Here is a 25,996-nt window from a genome sequence, read left to right on the forward strand (position 1 = left end):
TTAATTACGGTTCATTCATTCAACAGATAACTGACCGTTGTGTGCCAGGCATTGTTTTAAGTGTTGGGGGAATGGCAGCAATAAGAAGCTTTGAGATTCTGTTTTAGTGCAGAAGAATGAACAATAAACAAACACAGGATGTCAGGTGGTGATGGTGCTATGGAGAGAAACAGGAGGGTAGGGAGTGAGGAGAGGGAGCTGTTGGCATGGTCAAGAAAGCCTTTTGGAGGAGGTAACATTTGAGCAGAGACCTGAAGGAGGGGAGGGAGTGAGCCATAGGGAGGATGCCTGGAAAAGAGTTTTTTGTTTTGTTTTGTTTTTTTTTTTTGAGACGGAGTCTCGCTCCGTCATCCAGGCTGGAGTGCAGTGTCTTCATCTCGGCTCACTGCAACCTCCCCTCCCGGGTTCAAGGGATTCTCCCACCTCAGCCTCCCGAGCAGCTGGGACTATAGGCACCTGCCACCATGCCTGGCTAATTTTGTGTACTTTTTTGTAGAGACGGGGTTTCATCATGTTGGCCAGGCTGGTCTCGAACTCCTGACCTCAAAAGATCCGCCTGTCTTGGCTTCCCAAAGTGCTGGGATTACAGGCGTGAGCAACCCTGCCTGGCCAAAAAGAGTATTTTTGGTAAAGGGAACAGGCAGTGTGAATGCTCTGACCTGGGACTGGACAGCCGGACAGGGGACAGGATCTGACTTAGGGACAGGTCACCTCTTCGAGGAACTGCAGGGAGACCAGCATAATGACAGCAGAGGGAGCCAGGGCAAGAGGGTGGGAGATGACATCACGGTGGGAACAGGGGCAGATCTCCTAGGGCCTGGGTGGGCCACGGTGAAGACTTCTGCGTTTACCCTGAGTGAGGAAGGAGCCCTGTGAAGCTTCCGAGCAAAGGAGGGACGTTCCGAGCAGAGGAGGGACACGAGCTGGCTTGGTGTTAAAAGAGTAAAAGTTGTGTAAATCTCTGAAGCACCCATAAGATACTCTGTAATGGGGGGAGCCAGGGAGGGAACAAGGCGGTGACATTAGATTAGTCAGAGTGAAATTCTGACGGGTCATGGAGTAAGTGGGCTCTCCCTGGCAGGGCTGCAGACATCAGCGTGACTCTGGGATGTTAAGGAATCTTGAAAATCTATCATTTCCCCCGATTCCTCCTACTGTACATGTAAGGGGCTCAGCACTATCTCTCAACCCTGCTATGTGATCCATATGCATTCACTATCACTTTCATATTAAAGGGGTTCTGGGGCCGGGCACGGTGGCTCACACCTGTAATACCAACACTTTGGGAGGCTGAAGTGAATGGATGACTTGAGGTCAGGAGTTCGAGACCAGCCTGGCCAACACAGTGAAAACCCGTTTCTACTAAAAATACAAAAATTAGTGGGGTGTGGCAGCGCATGCCTGTAGTCCCAGCTACTCCGGAGGCTGAGGCATGAGAATTGTTTGAACTGGGGAGGCAGAGGTTGCAGTGAGCCGAGATCACGTCACTGCACTCCAGTCTGGGTGACAGAGCAAGACTCTGTCTCAAAAAGGTGGGGGCGGGGAGTCGGGCTCCAGTTTTCCAGCTCTGTGGGAGGAAGAGAGGGACCCCAAGGTTCTGGCAAGAGGCAGGGGGCATAGAACCTGGTGAAAAGACCTGCAGTGGAGGGAAGAGGGAGTCCTTCAGCTCAGGATTCACTGTCCATGGTGATGGAGCACCCAGGAGGGTGGACTGACCTGCTTCAAGCCCAGTTTGTCTGCCATGCCAGCTGTGTGATCTTGGGCGGTCAGGATTCTGCAGTCCTCTGAGCCTTGGTTTCCTTGTCTGTGGAAGGGGCTAATAATAGTGTTTACCTCCTGGCGCTATGGTGAGGACTGAATTGATACAGGGGAAGCACCCGGAGGCACAGCGAAAACAATGACAGTTAGCTAGTGATATCCACATATTAATATATAATCTTAGAGTCCTAAAAGTCATGGGATATAAGACATTTACATATAAGGGATAAAGGGATCAGTAGAATGTGGAGATTGTAGCACTACCTTTTTTTTGAGACGGAGTCACCCTGTCGCCCAGGCTGGAGTGCAGTGGCACGATCTCAGCTCACTGCAACCTCCGCCTCCCAGTTCAGGCGATTCTCCTGCCTCAGCCTTCCAAGTAGCTGGGATTACAGGCGCATGCCACCATGCCTGGCTAATTTTTTGTATCTTTAGTAGAGATGGGGTTTCACCATGTTGGCCAGGCTGGTCTCAAACTCCTGACCTCGTGATCTGCTGGCCTCGGCCTCCCAAAGTGCTGGGATTACAGGCATGAGCCACCGCGCCCAGCCCTTTTTTTTGTTTTTGTTTGAGACAGGGTCTTGTTCTGTCATCCAGGCTGGAGTGCAGTTGCACAATCCCAGCTCACTGCAGCCTTGACTTCCCGGGCTTAAGCAGCCCTCCCGCCTCAGCCTCTCAAGCAGCTGGGACTACAGGCTCGTGCCACCACACCTGGCTAATTTTTATACTTTTGGTAGACATGGGGTTTTGCCACGTTGCCCAGGCTGGTCTTGAACTCCTGGGCTCAAGCAATCCGCTGGCCTTGGGCTCCCAAAGTGTTGGGATTGCAGGCATGATCCACTGCATACATCCTGTAGCATCATCTTTGCCAAACAATTAATCCAAAGATTTAGCACCATCTTTACCAAACAATTAAACTGGGCATCACAGTAATGGATGAGTGGACATCATGTTCCTCCTGATACAATGCACCCAGGGGGATAGAGCATCTCTTCCATGGGATTCCTGCCAAAAGTGCAAGACTCCAATCATCAGGAAGCATTAGACAAACCCAGATTGAGAATCATTCTAGTAACTGGCCTATCATCTTCAAAAGCATCAGGTCACAAAAGTCATGGGAAGGCTGAGAAACTGATCCAGACTGAAGGAGACTAAAGAGATTTGACAGGGAAATGCAACGTGTGGTTCTGGATCAAATGGGAAGAGGGGGCAGGAGTGAAAATACAGCCACCAAGGATATTACAGGGATGACTGGGGAAATGGAAACACAGGCTGTGCATCACTCAGCTGACATGGAGTTAACAGTATCAATTCAGCGTTAGATTTCCTGAGATCACATTATTGTGATTGGGTAGGAGAATGCCATTATTCTCAAAAGATGCATGCTCAAGTATTTAGGCATGAAGGTCATGGTATTTGCAACTTGTGGTCACAGAGTGTCACAATTATTGTTGTTATTATTTTATTATTATTTTGAGACAGAGTCTGGCTCTGTCATCCAGGCTGGAGTGCAGTGGCACAATCTTGGCTCACTGCAACCTCTGCCTCCTGGGCTCAAGCGATTCCCCTACCTCTGCCTCCTGAGTAGCAGGGACTACAGGCACACGTTACCATGCCCAGCTTTTATATATATATATATATATATATATATATATATATATATATATGGAGAAAGAGAGAGAGAGAGAGTGTCTTGGTCTGTCTCCCAGGCTGGAATGCAGTGGCGTGATCTTGGCTCACTGCAACCTCTGACTCCTGGGTTCAAGCAATTCTCCTGCCTCAGTCTCCCAAGTAGCTGGGATTGGACTTTAGAAGCCAGGCATCAGAATCACAGAAGGCTAGATTCACAGGACTTATGTTCCGGCACTGGACACAATCTGAGAAGACAAAAATCTTAAAACCATCAAGTCAGAGACTGGATAGGGTTTGGATTAGAATACCAAAATGTTGGCCGGGCGTGGTAGCTCACGCCTGTAATCTCGGCACTTTGGGACGCCGGGGTGGATGGATCACCTGAGGTCAGGAGTTTGAGACCAGCCTGGCCAACATGGTAAAACCCCATCTCTACTAAAAATACAAAAATTAGCCAGGTGTGGCAGCGCACACCTGTAATCCCAGCTACTCAAGACGCTGAGGCATGAGAATCACTTGAACCCGGGAGGCAGAGGTTGCAGTGAGCCGAGATCGTGCCACTGCACTCCAGCCTGGGCAACAGAGTGAGACGCAGTCTCAAAAAATTAAAGAATATCAAAATGTTAGAATTCTTAGAAATCTTAGAACTTCAGACCCTTAGTGTGTCAGCATCATAGGGGATTAAATCTCAGAATCTTGGAACAACTGTGCTGTTTGGGGTTCTCAGAGATCACGTTTAGTTTGGAGAAACTAAGGCTCACAGGTGTGAATCTGTGGGAAACTTAGAAAAAGAAAAAGGCTTTCCTTCTTCAAGACACTTATTTCCATAAGTCAGAAAACTGTTATAATAGAAATGCAAATCTACAATGTCCACTATGAAGAGAGCTTCCTCAGATATGGTGGTTTTATGCAGTGCACAACTTCAACAACTGTACATGGCAGACCTGCCTGCTCAGAGTGAGGCAGGAACTTGCCCAAGGAACAGGGTCCAGGGCTAAGCTAGGAGTGGAACCCAAGTCTCCTTCCTCCCAGTCTTTGGCCTAAGGTACCTTGATAAGGCAATGCCAGGCCTCGAATGTCTACCTGGATAGGAAATCAAGGAAGGATAGGGAGATGTTGACTCTTCTTAGCCCTTTGGTTCCACCACTGAACAGCATTTCCTCCTCCACTTCAAACATCTTGGTCCTGGCCAGGTGCAGTGGCTCACACCTGTAATCCCAGCATTTTGGGAGGCTAAGGCAGGTGGATTGCTTGAGCCCAGGAGTTAAAGACCAGCCTAGACAACATGGTGAAACCTTGTCTCTACAAAACATACCAAAACAACAACAACAAAAACAAAAACAATTAGCCAGGCTTGGTGGCATGTGCCTGTAGTCCCAGCTATATTGGAGCTGAAGTGGGAAGATTGCTTGAGCCTGGGAGGCAGAGGCTGCAGTGAGCCATGATTGCACCACTGTGCTCCAGCCTGAGTGACAGAGTGAGACTCTGTCTCAGACAAAACAAAACAAAACCACACCAGCCTGGGCAACATGGCAAAAACCCATCTTTACAAAAAATATAAAAATTAGCTGGGCGCTGTGGTGCACACCTGTAGTCCCAGCTACCTGGGAGGCTGAGATGGGAGGATCACTTGAGTCCAGGATGTTGAGGCTGCAGTGAGCTGTGATTGCACCACTGCACTCCAGTCTGGGTGACAGAGCAAGACCCTGCTCAAAAAACAATAAAAAACAATCTTGGTCCTGAGGTCACTTGTAAGTGACAAAGTGGGCTGTTATCCCAGCAGGTGACACCTGTACTCACTTCCTTCCTCAAAGCCTCAGGGCTCTAGATGGGGGCAATGTGGACCAGGGGTGGGTAGGAGTGGAAAGGTGAAAAGATAGTTGAAAGCAGGCCCCAATATGGTGAATGCAGTTCCCTCAACTGAGGGCATCTGGATGATGTGGTGCACTGGGAGAGGATGGACCGAGTGGCCAAAGGGATCCCATGTTACAGGGTGATGGAACAAAGACCTGTGAACAGCTGCATTTTGTTTTGTTTTGTTTGAGACAGTGTCTCACTCTGTCACTCAGGCTGGAGCACAGCACCTCGTGCACCTGTAGTCCCTGCTACTTTGGAGGCTGAGGTGGGAGGATCAGTTTGGCCCAAGAGGTTGAGGCTGCGGTAAGCCAGGAAGGCTGGGGTGGGGAGGGTAGGAAAGGTGGATGGAGATGGGCAGACAAAAGGATCCTGGACTGACTGAGGTGGAGGGAAAGACCTGCAAATGTCCAAGCACTGGAAAGAGAAGTGATGAGGGCAGAGAGGGAAGACTGGCTATGAAAGGCAGCCAGGCACACAGTGGTGGAACTCAAGATCGATGAAACAGAGAACTGCCAGGTGCGGTGGCTCACGCCTGTAGTCCCAGCACTTTGGGAGGCTGAGGCGGGTAGATCACCCGAGGTCAGGAGTTCAAGACCAGCCTGGCCAACACGATGAAACCCCATCTCTACTAAAAATACAAAAGATTAGCTGGGTGTGGTGGTGGGCGCCTGTAATCCCAGCTACTTGGGAGGCTGAGGCAGGAGAATCATTTGAACCCAGAAGGTGGAGGTTGCAGTGAGCTGAGATCGCACCACTGTACTCCAGTCTGGGCAACAAGTGCGAAACTCTGAGAAAAAGAAGAAAGAAAGAGAGGAGAGGAGAGAATAGAGGAGAGAGGAGAGAGGAGAGGAGAGAAGATGAGTGAACTGAGTCCCAGGAAGAGAAGAGTTAAAGGGATGAGGGATTGGCTGCTGCTTGATGGCAGAACCAAAGATCTGGGAACAGTTCAGCCTCAGCTGTACCCCAGGGAGAAGATTAAAGGGGGATGTGCCAGGCTACTGAGCAGGTAGAACCTCTGAAAAGCTCAGCCATTGGCCCTCTTTCTCCCTGTCTCCTGATTTATTTTTCTTCACAGCTCCTACCACTACCTGGCATTTTTATGTAATCAGTGTTTACTTCCTAATTGCCTGTCTTTCCCAGGAGAATGTGAGCTCCATTTGGGCAGGGACTTTATGAGTTTTGTTCACTGCTAGCCGCTGGTGCCAGATCTGTTTGTTTCTTGCACATAGTAGACACATGGTAAAGGTCATTATGGGAAAGGGGAGACTTGTGCATGAATTAACAACACATACTGTTCAAAGCATGATGTAGGCTGGTGAAAATCATTGAAAAGAACATACTGTAAAGCTATAAGTCTTAAAATAGTGTGGCATGGACAGAAGAACTACAAATAGATGAATTTTGTGGGCCACATGAGGACAGAGATGTTATCTATCTTGGCTATTGTTCTAGGTTGATCCCCTAAAGGCATCTGGCACACAGTGGGTGCTCAGGAGGAACTGGTGAATGAGAGAATATCACAGATTTGCAAGGAGAGGGGTAAGGAGAGGGACTGGGGCTGTGAGATATGGTAGAGGGTGATGGGTGGGTTGCTTTATGGCAGAACCAAAGACCTTTAGCCATCGTCTGTCTCCTCCACTCCTATTTTATTTTCCTCCATAGCACTTATTGCCAGTTCAAGTTTTTATATGTTTAGTAGTTTATATACTCATTGCAATTTGAGGGCAGGGACCTTAGCTGCTTGTTCCCCATGGTATATCCACTGGCATACAGTGCATGCTCAATAAGAATTTTTACTTTAGTGATTGTGGGAAAAGCTTGTTCTACCAGGTAGCAATACACATAATGGAGCTATAATAATTAAAACAGTGTGGCATCAGCACAAAACCACAGAAATATAAAGAATGCAGGAGGAGTGGTGTGAAGACTGAGAGTTTGTCTCATTCATCATGTGCACTGAGTGCCTGAGGGCAGCGCCTGGCCCATGGTAGATGCCCACTAAACATTAATGTTCTTATGCACATGAGGAGACAGCTGTTTTACCAGAAAATAAAACACAGAACATGGCCGGATGATGGTAATCCCAGCTTGTATCCCAGCACTCTGGGAGGCCAAGGCAGGTGGATCACTTGAGGCCAGGAGTTCAAGACCAGCCTGGCCAACGTGGTGAAACCCCATCTCTCTACTAAAAGTACAAAAATAAGCCGGGTGTGGTGGCACACACCTATAATCCCAGCAACTCAAGAGGCTGAGCCACGAGAATCGCTTGAACCTGGAAGGTGGAGGTTGCAGTGAGCGGAGATCGTACCACTCACTCCAGCCTGGGCAACATAGTGAGACTCTATCTCAAACAAACAAACAAAAACCCAGAGGTAGATAATGAAGGCGGGAGCGGTAGCCTTCGGATAGCCACGCTCTCTGCCTGGCCCAGTGGTGTGTGCCCACGTCTAGAGCAGCGCCTGGCACAAAGCAGGTTCTCAGGAATGAATGAATGAACAAATGAACGAATGAATCCTGCAGGAGGCAGTTAGGAGGCGATGAGACTGGAGGCCGCCGGATGGCGGGACCCACGGCCTGCACCAGCCCCCTGCACACCCCCCACCCCGGGGGACCCACCTGTACTCGTAGTCGGAGCCCGCCTTGGCCGAGCCATCCTCAGTGCGGTAGTCCACGTAGAAGGTGCTGTTGCCCTCGCCGCCCTGGCACGTGACGGACAGCAGCACGGAGCCGCAGTTCTCCAGGCAGTGGTAGAGGCTGGGCTCGAAGAAGATGCGGCTGGCGCCGTCGTCCTCGTCCTCGCCCGCGCCCTCGGCCGGCGCCCCCCTGCGCGAGGCGTCCGCCGCGTGTCTGCGCAGCACGTTCCCGGCGCCGGTCATCAGCCGCGTGGCCTGGATGCGGTAGAAGGCGCGGCTCTTCTGCTGGTGCAGCAGCGCGTAGTAGTTGGCGATGCCCACCAGCTGCTCCAGATCCTTGTCCGGGTGCTTCTGCTTGAGGTCCTTGAGGATCTGGATGACCTCGCGGCGGCTGGCGTCCAGCTCGCGCGCCTCGGCGGGGCCCGGGCCCAGGCCGCCCAGCTCACCTGGGGCCTCGGCGCCCACAAACGTGCCGTCCAGCTCGATGCTCTTCGGGGGGTCGCCCTCGGCGCCTATGATGATGCCGCTGCGTGGGTCGGTGCGGTAGCGCTTGTACACGTACTTGTAGAAGAGCAGCCGCTTGTCGGCCATCCAGGCGAATACCACGCACACCGGGAAGAAGACCAGGGTCAGCAGCGCCTCCCACACCTGTGGGCGGCGGGCGTCAGGGCGAGGCCGGGCGAGCCGCCTTCTCCCTCCCCGCCTCTCTGTCTCAGTCTCTGTCCGCCTCTGCCACTCATCTCTCTCCCCAACTCCCAACCCCGCCCCGTCGTCTCTCCCTATCCCTTTCTGTTTCTTTTTTCTTTCTCTCTCCCTCCCTCCCTTCCTTCCTTTCCTTCCTTCCTTCCTTCTTTCTCTCTCTCTCTTTCTTTCTTTTTTTATTTGAGACACAGTCTTGCTCTGTAGCCCAGGCTGGAGTGCAGTGGTGCGGCCTCGACTCACTAAACCTTGAACCTTGGCCTCCCGGGTCCCGGTTCAAGCAATTTTCCTGCCTCAGCCTCCCGAGTAGCTGGGATTACAGGCATGCGGCACCATGCCCAGCTAAGTTTTGTATTTTTTTTTAGTAGAGACGGGGTTTCACCATGTTGGCCAGGCTGGTCTTGAACTCCTGACCTTGTGATCCTCCCACCTCGAGTGCTGGGATTACAGGCGTGAGCCCTGTCTCTTTGTTCATCTCTGCCTCTCCCCATCTCTCTCTCCTCCCCACTCCCTGTCTCTCCCCACCTCTTTCTGACTGTTCATCTCTGCCTCTCCCCAAGTCTCTCTCCCCCAAGTTCTGTTCCCCCCATTTCTCTCTCTCCCTCTTCTTCCCCCATCTCTCTCCATCTCAATCTCTGTTCATCTCTGCCTCTCCCTGTCTCTCTTTCCTCCCCTCTCCCCGTCTCTCCCCACCTCTTTCTGTCTCTGTTCATGTCTGCCTTTCCCCATCTCTCTCTCCCCCCATTTCTCTGTCTCCCTCTCCTTCCCCCATCTCTCTCTGTCTCCTTCCTCCCTTTTTGTCTCTGACTCTGTTCATCTCTGCTTCTCCCCATCTCTCTCCCCCGAGTTCTCCGTTTCCCCCCATTTCTCTCTTTCCCTCTCCATCTCGTTCTATCTCTGTTCATCTCTGCCTCTCCACTTCTCTCCTCCTCATTTCTCTCTCCTTTCCCGTCCCTCTCTTAGTTTCTCTCAACCTCCCTCTTGTCTCTGTTCATCTCTGCCTCTCCCCATCTCTCTCCCCCCATTTCTCTCTCTCCTTCCCCCCATCTCTTTCTATCTCTGTCCCTCCCTTTTTGTCTCTGTTTGGCTCTTGCCTCTCCCCATGTCTGGACATGTCTCCATGTCCTTTTATATCTTTTGGTAGATCTCCATCTCCCTCCCTTGTGAGTTTCTTTCTCTTTCTCTCTCAATACCTGTGTTTCTCCAGAGCTAATTTTTTTCCCTCTCCCCGTCCCCGTTTCTCTCTCTCTCCTTTCCCCTGTCCTTCTCTTAGTTTCTATTTCCCTCTTGTCTCTGTTCACCTCTCTCTCCCCATCTCTCTCTCTCTCCTTTCTCCCACCCCTTTCCATCTCGTTCTGTCTGTTCGCCGCTCTCTGTCTCTGCTCATCTCTGCCTCTCCCTATCTCTCCCCACCGCCTTTTCTCTCTCTCTCTCTCTCCTTGCTCCCGTTCCTCTCCATCTCAGTCTCTGTTCCTCACTTATTCTCTATTTCCCTCTCATCTCTGTTCACCTCTGCCTCTCCCCATCTCTCTCCCTCGCCTTCTTCCCATCTCTTTTTAACTCTGTCCTCCCTTTTTGTCTGTGGCCTCTCCCCATCCCCCCACATTTCTCTCTCTCTCTCCATCTCGTTCTATCTCTCTCTGTACCTGTTCGTTTCTGCCTCTCTCCATCGCTCTCTGTGTGTGCTGCTGTCTCTTTCCCTCCTTGCCTCTGTCTCAACGGTTTTCTTAGCCTTTCCTCCTCGTCTGTCTTTCCCTGGCTCCCTCTCTTTTCTTGTTGCCTCGGTCTCCTTGTCTCCATCTCCTTCTTTTATATCTATTGGTAGATATCTATTTCCCTCCCTTGTGAGTTTCTTTCTCTTTCTCAGTATCTGTGTTTCTCCAGAGCTACTTTTCTCTCTCTCCTTCCCTCTCTCGCTCCCCCCTCTGTGTGTGTGCACGTGCGTGCACGTGTGTGTGCATGTGTGAGCGTGTGTGCATGTGTATATGTGTGTGTAGGTGTATGTGCGTATGTGTATGTGCGTGTGTGTGTCCTGTGTGCGTGCTTGTGTGTGCATGTGTGTATGTGTATGTGCGCGTGTGTCCATCTGTGTGTGTCCCTCTGTGTGTGCATGTGTGTGTCCGTCTCTGTGTGTGTGTGCATGTGTGTCTGTGTGTGTGCATGTGTGTATGTCCTTCTGTGTGTGTGCATGTGTGTGTGTCCGTGTGTGTGTCCGTCTGTGTGTGTATGTGTGTGTGTCCGTCTATGTGTGTGTGTGCACATGCGTGTGTGTGTATGTGTTCTCTTTCTCTCCTAGTCTCCTCATTCATCCATCTATCCACCTTTCAGATGCTGAGAACCATGCTCGGCTGCCTAGGTGCCAGGAACCCAGACATCCTCATCCACTACCAAGCAACAGACAATCCCCACCCTGTGGTCCCAGCTGCTGTCAAGGAATAGAGCCTGTGTCTCTTCTGGCCTCTCTCTCCCTCCATCTTTTTTCTGCCTGCTCCATTTCTCCCCCATCACCTGGGGGTGCCTCCACTTCTCCGAACCTCGCCCATCATCCAGGGCCTGCTCTCTGTTCACCCAAACGCCCTCAATTCCCCACCCATGACCCCTGCCAGTGCCTCCTTAGCATTTGCCTGGCCCTCATGGACAGGCTATGCCTCTAATAGAGACACACATCTGGCTCTTCTGCCTCGTAAAACCAGTTCCCATGCACAGCCAGGGCAGCTCTGAGTTGGGAGCCTGGCTTTACCACAGGGATGGCTGTCTCATCTCTTGGTCCATACAATGGGGACATTTCCAAGACTGAATGAGCACCTGCATTCCTAGCGCACAGCATTCTCAGTTTCTGACACATGGAAAAGACTCAAGATGTGAAATTAACATTGCCTGGCGAATCGTGGTGGCTCATGCCTGTAATCCCAGGACTTTAGGAGGCCAAAGTGGGTGGATCACCTGAGGCCAGGAGTTCGAGACCAGCCTGGCCAACTTGGTGAAACCCCATCTCTACCAAAAATACAAAATTAGCCAGGCATGGTGGTGTGCATCTGTAATCCCAGTTATTCGGGAGGCTGAGGGAGGAGAATTGCTTGAGCCCAGGAGGGGGAGGTTGCAGTGAGCCGAGATCACGCCACTGCACTCCAGCCTGGGTGACAGAATGAGACTCCATCTTAAAAAGAAAAAAAAAGAACATCGCCATCGTTATTATTTAGTACTATTATCTTGGGCTCACAGAGGCCTAAAACTCAGTCTACTGGTGGCCCAGCACAGGCCTGGCACATGGAAAGCATCCACCAAGACTCGAGGATTTGCCTTGAAGATATTCGTGGAAAGACTCAAATGTTACCTTTCTCATCAAAGATGAAGAAGAAAAGATAAAAGAGTATTTATGGGCCGGGCGTGGTGGCTCACGCCTGTAATCCCAGCACTTTAGGAGGCGGAGGTGGGTGGATCACGAGGGCCAACATGGTGAAACCCCGTCTCTACTAAAAATACAAAAATTAGATGGGCGTGGTGGCAGGCGCCTGTAATCCCAGCTACTTGGGAAGCTGAGGCAGGAGAATCGCTTGAACCCGGGAGGCGGAGGTTGCAGTGAGCTGAGATCACCCCACTGCACTCCAGCCTGGCGACCGAGCGAGACTCCATTTCAAAAAAAAAAAAAGAGTATTTACGATGACAAAGACCCCGAAGGCCAGGCACAGTGGCTCACGCCTATAATCCCTGCACTTTGGGAGGCCAAAGTGGGTGGATCACTTGAGCTCAGGAGTTCAAGACCAGCCTGCCCAACATGGTGAAACCCCATCTCTACTAAAAATACAAAAATCAGCGAGGTGTGGTGGCGTGCGCCTGTAATTCCAGCTACTAGGAAGGCTGAGGCAGGAGAATCGCTTGAATCTAGGAGGCGGAGGTTGCAGTGAGCTGAGATTGCACCACTGAACTCCATCCAGCCTGGGGGACAGAGTGAGACTCCATCTCGAAAAAAAAAAAAGAAGGCCCCCAGAGTATCTTAAAAATGAGCCTGGTAGGAAAAATATCTAAGATCCAGTTGCCACACCTGCTATCACTGTGTTTACTGATGGCTCAGAGAACAGGCAAGACTTGCAAATAGTAAAACTGCATGAAGCCAACAGGCAGATTTGGGAAAAGGAGCCGAATGTTCAGCACAAGCTGTGAAATGAACTCTCTCCCTTGTATTAATTGAACCTACCACTATGTATATCGCAAGGGAGTCTCTATTCATCAGAAGACAATCCCAAACCCCTAAGATTTTCCTTCCTCGCTGCAGGTCAGTGGAAAGTGATTCTAGCCGATTCACAATGTCTTTCTAGAGCACCCACTAAGAATGCGTCCAGCCTGGGAGGGCACTGTGACATTTTCAGGTCTCGGTGGAGCAGGCGCACCCCTGAGACAGAGTATTGGAAATCCGGGGGTATTTATGGGCTTCCATCATCACTAGGGAGGGGGACATGGTCTTGGCCTTTCCTGGCCTGATGACATCCAGCAACTCACCGGACAGTCCCACACAATACAGAAATGTCCCATATGCCGGCTCATTTCAGAACCTGCCACTAATGTTCTTATCCGTGAAAACACTGTTTATGATAGTTAGAATTTATAACTCTGTTTTATATATTTCTTTTTCTTTTTCTTTCTTTTTTTTTTTTTTTTTGAGACTGAGTTTCGCTCTTGTTGCCCAGGCTGGAGTGCAATGGCGCAATCTCGGCTCACCTCAACCTCCACCTCCTGGGTTCAAGCGATTCTCCTGCCTCACCCTCCCGAGTACCTGGGATTACAGGCATGTGCCACCACGCTCAGCTAATTTTGTATTTTTAGTAGAGATAGGGTTTCCCCATGTTGGTCAGGCTGGTCTTGAACTCCAGACATCGGGTGATCCGCCCACCTCAGCCTCCCAAAGTGCTGGGATTACAGGCGTGAGCTATTGCGCCCGACCTATGTATATCTTTTTTAAATTTCTTTTTTTTCTTTTTTTTCCTGAGATGGAGTCTCACTCTGTGTCACCCAGGCTGGAGTGCAGGGCCCAATCTCAGCTCACTGCAACCTTCACCTCCCAGGTTCAAGCGATTCTCCTGCCTCAGCCTCCCAAGTAGCTGGGATTACAGGTGCCTGCCACCATGCCCAGCTATTTTTTGTATTTTTAGTAGAGACAGAGTTTCACCATGTTGGTCAGGCTGGTTTCGAACTCATGACCTCAGGTGATCCATCCACTTCAGCCTCCCAAAGTGCTAGGATTACAGGCGTGAGCCACTGTGCCCAGCCTTATGTATATCTTATATGAAGTATTTTCCTGTATGGTTTAACATACTCCAGATACACTTGTTTTAAATCTCGTGGCTACCTGCTCCTCTGCCTAGACTTCTTGCATGCAATGGTTTCTGATCTTTTTCTTTCTCTGAAGCCCAACTTATTCATTATAAATAGATGCCTGCATCTGGCTCCGTTGTCATGAGGGTAGTTGTGATGAAGCATTTCCAGGTGGAAATGCAGACTGTTCTGTTAGAAACCTTTTCTTTCTTTTTTTTTTTGAGACGGAGTCTCGCTCTGTCACCCAGGCTGGAGTGCAGTGGCACGATCTCGGCTCACTGCAAGCTCCGCCTCCCGGGTTCACGCCATTCTCCTGCCTCAGCCTCCCAAGTAGCTGGGACTACAGGCGCCCGCCACCACGCCCGGCTAATTTTTTTGTATTTTTAGTAGAGACGGGGTTTCACCGTGTTAGCCAGGATGGTCCCTATCTCCTGACCTTGTGATCCGCCCACCTCGGCCTCCCAAAGTGCTGGGATTACAGGCGTGAGCCACAGCGCCCGGCCCAAAAACCTTTTCTTTAGGCAGGGCACAGTGGCTCACGCCTGTAATCCCAGCACTTTGGGAGGCTGAGGCGGGCGGATCACTTGAGGTTGGGAGTTTGAGACCAGCCTGGCCAACATGGCAAAACCCCGTCTCTAATAAAAATTCAAAAATTAGCTGACGTGGTGGCACACACCTGTAATCTCAGCTACTCAGGAGGCTGAGGCAGGAGAATCGCTGCCTCAGAGTGACAGAGAAAGACTCCGTCTCAAAAAAAAAAAAAAAAAAAAAAGAAATAGAAATCTTTTCCTTATAACACAGTTTGGACATTATACTGACTTTTTGGGAAGCCAAATGCATAGAGGAGTTTGTTAATGAATAGCTAACATTTACTCTGTTCCAGGCAGACTATTTTAAGTCTTTCCACACGGAACAATTCAGTTAATCCTCATGGCAGCCCTATGAAGTCAGCACTCTCATGAACCCAAATCTCTGGCTTCAGGTGCATGGATCAAACTCTGAGGCCACAAGATCTCTCTTTGATTACCTAAGAATTTCCTATCAGCAGAAATAAAGGGGATGTAACAAAGTATCTGTTATATTCTCCTTTCTTCCTTTCTTTCTTTTCTTTCTTTTTTTAGACAGAGTCTCACTCTGTCACCCAGGCTGGAGTGCAGTGGGGCCATCTCGGCTCACTGCAACCTCCGCCTCCCAGGTTCAAGCGATTCCCCTGCCTCAGCCTCCCGAGTAGCTGGGATTACAGGCAGGCACCACCATGCCGGGCTAATTTTTGTATTTTTAGTAGAGATGGGGTTTCACCATGTTGGCCAGGCTGGTCTCGAACTCCTGACCTCAAGTGATCTGCCTGCCTCGACCTCCCAAAGTGCTAGGATTACAGGCGTGAGCCACCACACCTAGCCTCAAAGGCCTTTTTGAAAGCCTAAGTCAGGACACCATTCATTTTAACAGCACCTTAAACTGTATGATATATCACTGCACACTTTTCACCATGGCAGATGGGAAACTCTCTCCTCTTTCTCTCTCCCGCTTTCAGGAGCCCTGTCTTCTGGTGCCACTGTCCTCCCCTTTCCTCACTGTGGCTTCTGATCCCTCTGTTATATATCCTCCTTCACAGAAAACCCACAAGGCATTTTTCTATCTCTAGCTTCAGATCCTTCCTGGGAAGAAACTGTAACTGGCAGAAACCTGACAGATAGGCAAAAATAGATTACACACATGTGTGAATGAATCCTGGACACCTGGAAAATAAATTATGCATGTGTGTGACTGAATTAGGCCAGGCCCATAAATAAATTATGCAAATGTAGGAGGCAGTCATGGGGTTGTGGGAAATACATTAGGCAAACGTTGTCAAGGAAGACTACATAGTATGCGAGTTAAGACATGGGGTGAGCGAAAGGCTAATGATTATGAGAATATAGGTATAAATTATGCAGCTGTGGGTCTAAATTTTGTCTCACTATTGGAATAAATTATGCAAAGTGGTTACAGGGCTTATGTCGATGTTGGGTTGGATGGGAGTATACATTACACTGAAGTGGCATAAATTATCCCAACATCAGAAATTGATGATGAATAATGAATGAATTATGCAAACCGTGATTATATATCTGGCAAATGGCTAAATTATGCAGATGTAGGTATGTATCTATGTGAGCCCATGGATAAATTATGCAAATTGCACTAAGTTACTCAAGCCAATTAGCAATGTCAGAAAACACAAGGCTGGATTATATGCAAGGGTAGTATGAATTATGCGAATGGAGGATGTCTTATTGCAAAAGCGGGAATCAATTATGCAAAAGGTAGGGAGTGTAGGAAAACATGTGAACATACCTAGCATGCATTACACAGATCACAGGGACTCTGTTAGTACACAGAACGCCCTTTTGGGAGCTAAAAGGTGCCCCTTCCAAATGAGTGTAGTTATTAAGTGCAAAACAGTGCGTCCCTCTGGGCAAATAAATGTTTGCTGCACCCTCCAGAGATATGGCTGGGTAGCATCAGCAGGACTCCAGCCCCTCCAGCAGGACTTGCCCTGTTTGGCTCAATCCCCTTGTGTAGTCTGTGACCTACACAACTGTACTTGGCAGCCCTCTCAGATGTGAGTGTGCATTTCCGCAAATACAGCAATCAACATTCCAAGCCAAGAGCACCTCTCTGGATTTTGCAGACACACATGCACCAAGAAAGCATCTATGGGTCTTTGCTCACCTGGACCACACCCGGGGAAAAAACAGCAAGGATGAGATAAAGCCAGACATAGGCGAAGATGCTCCAAGAGGCAGTGACGAAGAAGACTCTCAGGTGCTTGATCTTGCGGCTCTCGCCGGCTGGGATGACGTAGATGCACACGGCGATGACCACAAACATGTTGAAGGCGGCGCTGCCCACGATGGTGCCTGGGCCCAGCTCACCCGCCTGGAAGTTGTGGCCGCAGACTTCGATGACTGACAGCAGGATCTCAGGTGCGGAGGAGCCCAGGGCCATGAGCGTGAGGTTGGACACCGTCTCGTTCCAGATGCGAACGGTGCCCACGCTGGTCTCGCCATTGGCCTTGGTGATGGTGATCTCCTTCTCTTTTGACGTGATGACCTCGATGGCCGCCATGAAGCGGTCGGCGATGATGGACACTCCCAGGAACATGTAGACCATGGCCACAAAGTAGACCACTGCCCGTGCCGCCTTGTCACCCAGCGACGGGTCGTCGGGCTCCCACACGGGCAGCAGCACCCCCGGCTGGCAGCGGTAGGACCCCTGGCAGCCCCCTGTGCTGGTGTCGCTGTCATTGGCCGGGGGAGGCGGCAGGGAGGGGGTTGGGGTGGCTGCCCCGGAGCATGGGGGAGCCGCCAGGAGGAGTGCGACCCCCACCAAGGCCAGGGGAGCCATGGGGGGTGGTGGGGTCCTATGGGGGAGGAGGAGGAGGTCTGGGTGAGGGAAGCAAACCTCTTTCTGTCACACAAAGGTCAAAGCTCATTGGGGAAGGAGGGCTGAGGGAGAAGCTGAGGACCAATGCAGGCAGGATGGGGACCGAGGGCGACAGAGACACAGAGAGTGACAGAGACCCACAGAGAGAGAGAGGCTGAAAGATAAGGACAGAGGAACCCCCACGCGCTGCTGGTGGGAATGCAAATTGGTCTATGCACTTCGGGCAACTACAGCCGAACACCACGCATCATGCAATTCAGCAGTTTTGCTCCTTGGTATGTGCCTGAGAAATAGGTCCTTATGTCCACTAAAAGGACCTACAAGAATGTTCATAGCAGGCCGGGTGCAGTGACTACACCTGTAATCCCTGCATTCTGGGAGGCCGAGGTGGGTGGATCAGGAGTTTGAGACCAGCCTAACCAACATGGTGAAACCTCATCTCTACTAAAAATACAAAAATTAGCTGGGCAGGGTGGCGGGAGCCTGTAACCCCAGCTACTCGGGAGGCTGAGGCAGGAGAATCACTTGAACTTGGGAGGCGGAGGTTGCAGTGAGCTGAGATGGCGCTACTATACTCCAGTCTGGGTGACAGAGTGAGACTTCATCTCAAATAAAATAAGAATGTTCATAGCAGCTTTACTTATAATAGCGCCAATCTTCAAACAACCCAGAGGCCTATCAGCAGTAAAATGGAGAAATACGTTTGGAGGATTTGCACAGTGGAATATTATAGAGCACTGAAAAGGGAGTGAACTATTTGCTGCTGCACCCAGCACATGGATGAATCTCACAGATGTCACAATGGCTGAATGAAGCCAAGCACGAAAGCACTCAAACTGCAAAATTCACTGAGAGGCAGGGAGCAGGAGGCTCTGAGTTTGTTAGGAGATTCAAATGGTCTCCAACTCGGCCCTTTGAAAGCTCTTGCTCAGGATTTGGGCTGTGGTGGGTGTTGGGTCGTGTTTGTCTGTTTCAAGTGGGGCTGGGGAGGGGTTGCTGGAAGGTCTCATTCATGTCCCTCCCCAAGGTGGTAGCAGGCGTCAGTCTCTCCAGCTTCCCTGTGTCTGACCTGGGGTTTTCCCCAGGCTCTGTAAGTGGTGCAGTTCCTTAGGGGCTGTGACATCTAAGGCCCTGTGCTGGGCTTTCTGTCCCATTTGTGGGTGTGGGGGTTCTACTGTTTCATTATTTCTCTCCCTGCCTCTGGTGCTGAGTTTGAGTGGCTATTACCGTGTCTTATCTGGGTTTCCTTTTAAAACACACATCGCTGGACATGGTGGCTCATGCCCGTAATCCCAGCACTTTGAGGCTGAGGCGGGTGGATCACTTGAGGTCAGGAGTTTGAGACCAGCCTGGCCAACATGGTGAAACCCTGTCTCTTCTAGAAAATACAAAAAATACCAAAAAAAAAAAAAAAAAAAAAAAGCCAGGTGTGGTGGCGTGTGCCTGTAAATCTCAGCTACTCGGGAGGCTGAAGCATGAGAATCGCTTGAGCCAGGGAGGCACTGCAAGCCAGGTTGCAGTGAGCCGAGATCATGTCATTGCGACAAAACCAGACTCTGTCTCAAAAACAAAACAAAACCAAAAACAAAAAAAGCCCACAAATCAGCTTGCCTCATCCCTCTGCTGTTCAGAACCCCCATGGCTCCCATCTCAATCACAGCACCAACATCCTCTCCAGGGCCCGTGAGGTCCTGCACAATCTGGCCCCGACTCCCTCTCTGGCCTCTTTTCCCACCCTCTCCCCCTCACCCAGTCTGCCTCAGCCATCCTCTCCTCCCCTCTGCTACTCAGCCTCACCAGACAAGCTTCTGCCTTGGAGCCCTGGCACCTGCTGTTCCCCCTTCCTCGAACACACTTCTCTATTTATGTATTTATTTTTGAGACGGGGTCTCACTCTGCCACCCAGGCTGAAGTGCAGTGGCGCCATCACAGCTCACTGCAGCCTCAACCTCCAGGGCTCAAGCGATCCTCCCTCCTCAGCTTCCCAAGTAGTGGGAAGTACAGGCGTGCGCCACCATGCCCAGCTAATTTATTGTAGAGCCAGGAGTCTCTATGTTGCCCAGGCTGTTCTTGAACTCCTGGGTTCAGGTGCTCCACCTGCCTTGGCCTCCCAAAGTGCTGGGATCACAGGTGTGTGCCACCGTGCCCCGCCCACTCTTCCCCTCATATCCGCTAGCCTTGCTCCCTCCTCCCTTTCGGGTTTCCACTCTGACGTCAGCTTCCCCGAACACCCCATCCAAAATGACACCCTCCCCTTTGGAGAGCGCCCCTCCATTCCACAGGTGAGAGGACCAAGGCGCAGAGAGGTTACGGAACTTGCCCACATCATCCAGCACCAACTCTGGCTCCCAGGTCGCCTCTCCAAGAGTGGCCCTGACTCTGAGCTCCTCCGCCCCACCCTCATGTTGCCACGGTAACCCAGTGGCTTATCAAAAAGAGAAGGGGAGAGGAAGAGAGGTGTCCTGGGAGCCTCCACCCTCCCAGACCCCTCTGCCACCAGCCTCATTTCTTCCAGGGGCTTCCATTTGCTTGAAAAGTTCTCCTGAGAGTCTAACCCACAGCCTGTCCCCAACTCACACCCACATACCCATGGGCTGGAGCTGGCTCCTCTGGGGGAGGGAGGCAGCGTGTTGGCAGAACTTCCCAAGAAGGAGAGAGCAAGTGAGGAGCATGCCTGTGTGCGTGTGTGTGTGTGTGTGTGTGTGTGTGTGTGTGTGTGCAGGCAGGGGTGGGGGAGAAGGGTGATTCTTAAAGGGCCACTGCACAATTAGCCCCCTCAGCAAGGCCCCTAATGATACGTCTAATTAGCAGCCCCCTAATTAGCAACAACTTAGGCATAATTACAAACCCACCAGGATCCAAAGCAAAGGCTCATGCTCCCTTCTCCCTCCGCCTCCCCGGCTTTCAGGAGAAACAGGAGCCAGCCGAGAGTCAGGAATTCCTCTAAAGCATCAAACCAAACCCCGTTCTCTCCGGGAGGAAGCCTCGGCCTGGGAAGTCCTCCCTCAGGTTTAACCACCTGTCCCTCCTGCTGCAGTCTTCAAGGGAGACCACAGCCAGGTGATGGGGGTTCTCATGTCCACCCTCCTAGCCCAGGGGCTGGGTCAAGCACAACCTAGTGCAATCCCTTTTTCCTGCAAAACCTGGTTTCTCGCTGGAGCCTTGCGGGAGGAGCAGTCAGGGAGAGAAAGCACTAGATAAATATTTGTGAAATGAATGACCAAGAGGTCTGAGCCCTGTCACCGGGGACCGTGGGCTCCCTCTGCTCCCAGCTCCTGCCTCTGTCTCTCCATCCACCAGCAGCCCTGAAACCCAATCTGCTTTTAGAATCCAGGGGCAAAAGGATCAGGTGGAGCCCAGGGTGGGAGCGGTGAGGGCAGATGGCAGGTACCGTCTCCCAGGGCCACCTCTCCCTCCCTTCGTGGGCCTGCGGCCAGCTGGGTCGGCGGTGAGCACCGCTGTTCTGCCTCACGTGCCTCTTAGGTCCTTGGTCAGAAGAATGGGACTGCATGCCTGGGGGTAGGTGCAGTCGGGCGTGCCAGGTAAGACCTCACCTTCATATCCCTCACGCTACCACCCCACAGTGGGGTGGCGGGGGAGGGTGCTTTTCTGACTGTGCCTGTGTTGGGGGGCTGGCCCTGGCAGGACCGAGCTGGGGACTCAGACTTCTAAACATGCATGTTTACTGCCCCAGCATGAGCGCAGGTGCTCCCACCACCTCAAAATGGTCCAGGGTGGGGATCACACCACAGAGCTTGGGTGCTCGAGGCTGTGATACACTGATAATAGGTAAACTGAGGTCCAGAGAAGGAACAGGGCTCTTAATCTAGTGCTCTTTAAAGCCATCTGAAGCCCCTCCGTGGGCACCGTCACTCAGGGCTGGGACCTCACCTGCAGCCAGGCAGACATACACACACACACACAACACACACACACACACACACACACACACACACACAGACCAGGGCTACAGGCACAGCCTCATACCTTTTCGCCATCACTCACTCTCTTGCCCACCTTCTCCAGGGCCCCCTTCTCTCAAGGAAGGCAGACAGTGTGTTGGCCAGGGCCCTCTCGGCACCCTCCAAGAGGTGGCGGAGAAGCTTTTGAGACCCACCCCCCACTGAGACAGTGTGAGGCTGGTACACTAGGAAAGGGATGGAAGTGAGACTGCAGGAAGGACTGGCCCGGTCTAACCCAGTACCTAGTGCTTGCCCGGAGCAGGAAAGGCACTCAGTAATTATCAACAAGAATGAATGAATCAAGAGCTGGACAAACAGCAAGAGGTATGGAAGTTAGATGGTAGGAAGGACTGGTCCAGTTACATGAGGAAGACTGGGGAGGTTAGATTGAAGGGAGGTCTGGTCTCATCTCTACTACAAAGACTACCGGTTAAACTGTGAGAAGGACCGGCCTCAGAATGCCAGAAACAAGGCAGGGGGAGGCGGGCTTGGTTCTCAGGGGAGAGCTGGGGTGGGTGCCGGCTGGGAGGACTGGAGAGAGCAGGGGAGCTCTGCTGAAGTGGGGAGAGGAGTTTAGAGGACTCCAGGAGGCCTGGGGGAGCCCACTCTGCTGGTGGGGGGGTCTTCTTCCTCCAGGTCTCCCCTGCCAGGGGCGGAGACAAAGGTGTGTGGGAGGAGGGTGCACTGGCTCCCAGGGAGAGCCAGAGAAGAGGAGAGAGAAACAGAGACTGAGACATCCAGAGACAGAGATGGAGACGAGGGGGAGATGAGGAGATAGATAGAGAGAGAGAGAGACACGCGGACATGGAAAGAGACAGAGACACAGAGAAAGCAGAGACAGAGACACAGGAAAGCTGAGACGGGGGAGAAAAGCAGAGACACAGAGACACAGAGAAACAGAGATGGCGCAAGAGGAAAGGAGAGAGAAACCCAGGACTTAGAGACAGAGCCCCGGAGAGACTCCGACTCCGAACAGACCCCGGCACAGAGACACAGAGAGAGGGAGACAGGAGTGAGAGACTGAGAGACAGGGACTCCCAGAGGCGGCCAGACTCTGCTAGACAGAGACCCCTGAGATATGTGGAGAGACAGAAAGATGAGACCCAGACACAGGAAGGCGGGGGCAGAGGTAGAGAGCGCGAGGGGGGGTGCCCCAGACGGGGTGGGGGCGGGGTGTCCTCGCCCCCCAGTACCCAGGCGGTCCCCCTCCCCAGCCGTCCGAGAACCAGGAGGGACTGAAGGTGTTGGGGCGGCTGGTGGCACTCCCACCCCATAGAAGGTACGCGTGCTGGGCCAGGCAGCCCCCCACCTCCATAAACCAGCCCAGGGAAGCCAGCTCCAGGCTTCCCGAACCGCCCCCACTCCGCGCCTGGGGTAACCCCGTCCTTTTCCCACGCCCCCACCTCCCCACCAATGGGGTCTCTTACCTGCGGCTACAGCCTGGAGCAGGTCCCCCCAGCGCTGGGCTGGCAGTGGTGGGCGACTCCGCCCGAAAGAGAGAGAGAGATTGAGAGAGAGAAAAGCCGGAGACTGAGAGGGAGAGCCGGGGAGGAGAGGAGGGAGAGGGGATAGAGGGAGGAGAAGAGGAGAGGGGAGGGACACGGGGGAGGGGGAGTCGGCGAGGGAGCGAGGGAGGGGGAGGAGCCGGAGAGAGGGGGAGGAGGCGGAGGCGGGCAGAGGGGAGGCGGTGCGGGAGGCGGAGGAGGCCCGGGGAGGGGCCTGGGGGAGCAGGGCGGGAGGAGCAGGGAGCCCGAGCCTCCTCCCCAGCCTCCGGGTTCAGCACCAGAGGCAGGGGACAGCAGCGGAGGGCGCTCCTGTGCGTTTCAGAAGCAGCCCCCGCCCCCCAACACATACACACACACACACACACACGCACACACACACGCACGCACACAGTCTCCCAGCCATACAAGGGCCAACAGCTACAAATAGTTACAGACTCATAGAACTAGGGGGAGGGCAAGAATGTTTAGCTGGAGTCAGATCCAAATTCACATACTGTGCCTGCACAGCCTCACAAAGGAGGCCAGAAACAACCACAAAGACACCCATTAATAAGAATAACAACAGCTGCCATGCATACAGGCAGCCCTGACCACGTGCCTGGCATCGGCAGCACATTATTATTATTTGAGACAGGGTCTCACTCTGTCACCCAGGCCGGAGTGCAGTGGCACGATCTTGGCTCACTGCAGCTTCAACCTCCTGGCTTCAAGCAATCCTCCTGCCTCAGCCTCCTGAGTAGCTGGGACTACAGGTGCCCGCCACCACCACGCCAGGCTTTTTCCCTCCATTTTTTTTTTAAGAGACGGGATCTCACTATGTTACCCAGGCTGGTCTCCAACTCCCGGGCTCAAGCAATCCTTCTGCCTTGGCCTCCCGAGTAGCTGGGAATACAGGTGCCCACCACCACCACGACAGGCTTTTTCCCTCCATTTTTTTTTTAAGAGACGGGATCTCACTATGTTACCTAGGCTAGTCTCCAACTCCCGGGCTCAAGCAATCCCTCTGCCTTGGCCTCCCAAAGCGCTGGGATTACAGGTGAGAGCCACCGCACCTGGCATGTTCTAACATTTTTTATAAATTTAGGACATACGTTGACACAATCAACCCTTACACCAACCTTGTGAGGTAAATGCTATTATAAGCTTCACTTACAGACAGGGAAACAAAGGCACAAGGTGGTAAATATGGCTCCAGATTCTACACCCTTAACTGCTACACTGCACAATTCCCCAGGCTGAGGACGGGTCAAGTCAAGAAGAGACTTGCAGGCTGGGTGTGGTGGCTCACGCCTGTAATCCCAGCACTTTAGGAGGCTGAGGCGAGCAGATCACTTGACGTCAGGAGTTGGAGACCAGCCTGGCCAACATGGTGAAACCCTGTCTCTTCTAAAAATACAAAAATTAGCCAGGCCAGGTGGCACACGCCTGTAATCCCAGCTACTTGGGAGGCTGAGGCAGGAGAATCGCTTGAACCTGGGAGGTGGAGGCTGCAGTGAGCTGAGATCACGCCACTGCACTCTAGCCTGGGTGACAGAGTGAGACTGCATCTCCAAAAAAAAAAAAAAAAAGAAAGAAAGAAATGAACTGCAAAGGGCCAGGCAGGTGGCCTGGGCTCCTGAAGACACAAACTCACGCGCCCTGCAATGGGCCCACACACATACCCCCACGCAAGCACACCCCTCTGCAAGGCACACCAGCACTACACCCACCCCCAATCCCGCTCCCCCCTACGACAGGGGGTGATAGCGTGTGAGTCTGTGGAGTGCTCCTTCTCTACAGGCGGACAGTGGGAGGGAGGGGGCCTTGCTCGTGCCACCGGTCCTGCCCACTGCCAGTCCTGGCTGGACACCATCAGGCCTGCTGGCCAGGGGAGGGAGAGGATCCGGCTCCCTGCAACTTCCCACGCCTGGGCCTGGCTTCTGAGAAAGAGGGTGAAGACAGGGGTGGCCAAGAGTTGCTGAGCTCCTAGCTCCCATAAACGCTCGGTAGAGAACTGGTGGCTGGGTCCTCCCTGTCAGTGCTGGTGGTCAGACTTCTGAGTGGACCTCCATAGCGGGAGGTAGACAGATGGCCAAAATGACTACGGTGTCTGCCTCTCCCCTGAACCCCCAGGAAGCAGGTGTCCTGCCCAACCCCTGCCCCCAGCCTGGATACAGCCCAGGAAATGATCATCCCCCAACCCTGCTGACCCAGATTCTATTCCTGGCCTGCAGTGGAGGGAGGACAAGACTTCCATCGTTCCCGCCCTCCACTGGTCCTAGAGACACAGGCCTCTGATTCCTTCTCCTGGTAATACAGAACGGAGCACAGGAGGCCGGGCTCAGTGACTCATGCCTGTCATCCCAGCACTTTGGGAGGCCGAGGCGGGCAGATCACCTGAGGTCAGGAGTTTGAGACCAGCCTGGCCAACATGGTGAAACCCTGTCTCTACTAAAAATACAAAAAAATTAGCCGGGCGTGGTGGTGTACACTTGTAATCCCAGTTACTCAGGAGGCTGAGGCAGGAGAATCGCTTGAACTGGGAGGCAGAGGTTGCAGTGAACCGAGATCGCGCCACTGCACTCCAGCCAGTGCATCAGAATGAGACTCCGTCTCTCTCACACACACAAAAGACCACAGGCAAGGCAACTCCTAGCACCACAGGCTGGGAGAATCAGGTTTGTCTCCCACTCCCTGGGCCCCCAACCCCCTAGGCTTTTTAGATTAGGTCTAAGCTTAGCCCTTTCTAGCATGCTCTAGCCTGGGTCTTCTCCCTGGGTCTTGCCTCAGTGCTCTCCACTGGGAACTAAGCTCACTTTCTGCTGGGGTTTAACCCTGGCCCCTTGCACAGGGTCTGGCTATAGCAATTTTTTGTTGGGGTCCAACCTCAGTATTATTCATAGGCAGTCTAGCCTCAGACCCTCTGCTACAAATGGACCACTGCTTTCCCACAGCAGCCCTTTCTACCCACAAGTTTTCCTTTAAACGCTCAAGCTCCTTGCCTTTCCACTGGGATCTACCCTTAGATCTAGATCTTTCCACTGGGGTCTCATGTCAGCCCTCTCCACTAGGGTCTAACCTCAGCTCTTTCCCTTCCATTTTATGTAGTCTGTTCCACAGTGGTTTAACTTTAGCCTTTCTGCTAAGGTGTCACCTCATTTCTTTCTCTTGGGTTCTACTCTGGGATCTAACCTCCATCCTGTATCTGGGTCTAGCCTTGGATTCCCTCTCC

At 52.3% G+C, this 25,996-nt stretch overlaps 1 protein-coding gene across 3 annotated transcripts in view; it reads right to left on the bottom strand.

The window, feature by feature from the left end:
- SLC8A2 (solute carrier family 8 member A2) overlaps positions 1–24,294 on the bottom strand; it is a 44,664-nt gene extending 20,370 nt beyond the window's left edge. The window contains exons 1-3 of one of the 3 annotated variants that reach the window (XM_054464773.2): positions 22,708–24,294; positions 16,605–17,295; positions 7,864–8,528 (exon numbers count right to left, since the gene is read on the bottom strand). In XM_054464773.2, the coding sequence (XP_054320748.1) occupies positions 7,864–8,528; positions 16,605–17,295; positions 22,708–23,132 (1,781 nt within the window). In that variant the 5' untranslated portion in view covers positions 23,133–24,294. Of the gene's footprint in view, positions 1–7,863; positions 8,529–16,604; positions 18,692–22,707 lie in introns of those variants that run through there. The other 2 variants (XM_054464772.2, XM_063658503.1) reach the window with 2 other exon arrangements.
- Positions 24,295–25,996: the final 1,702 nt, after the last annotated feature.

This window comes from Pongo pygmaeus, chromosome 20 (assembly GCF_028885625.2).
Source record: "Pongo pygmaeus isolate AG05252 chromosome 20, NHGRI_mPonPyg2-v2.0_pri, whole genome shotgun sequence".
NCBI classification, from domain to species: Eukaryota; Metazoa; Chordata; class Mammalia; order Primates; family Hominidae; genus Pongo; species Pongo pygmaeus.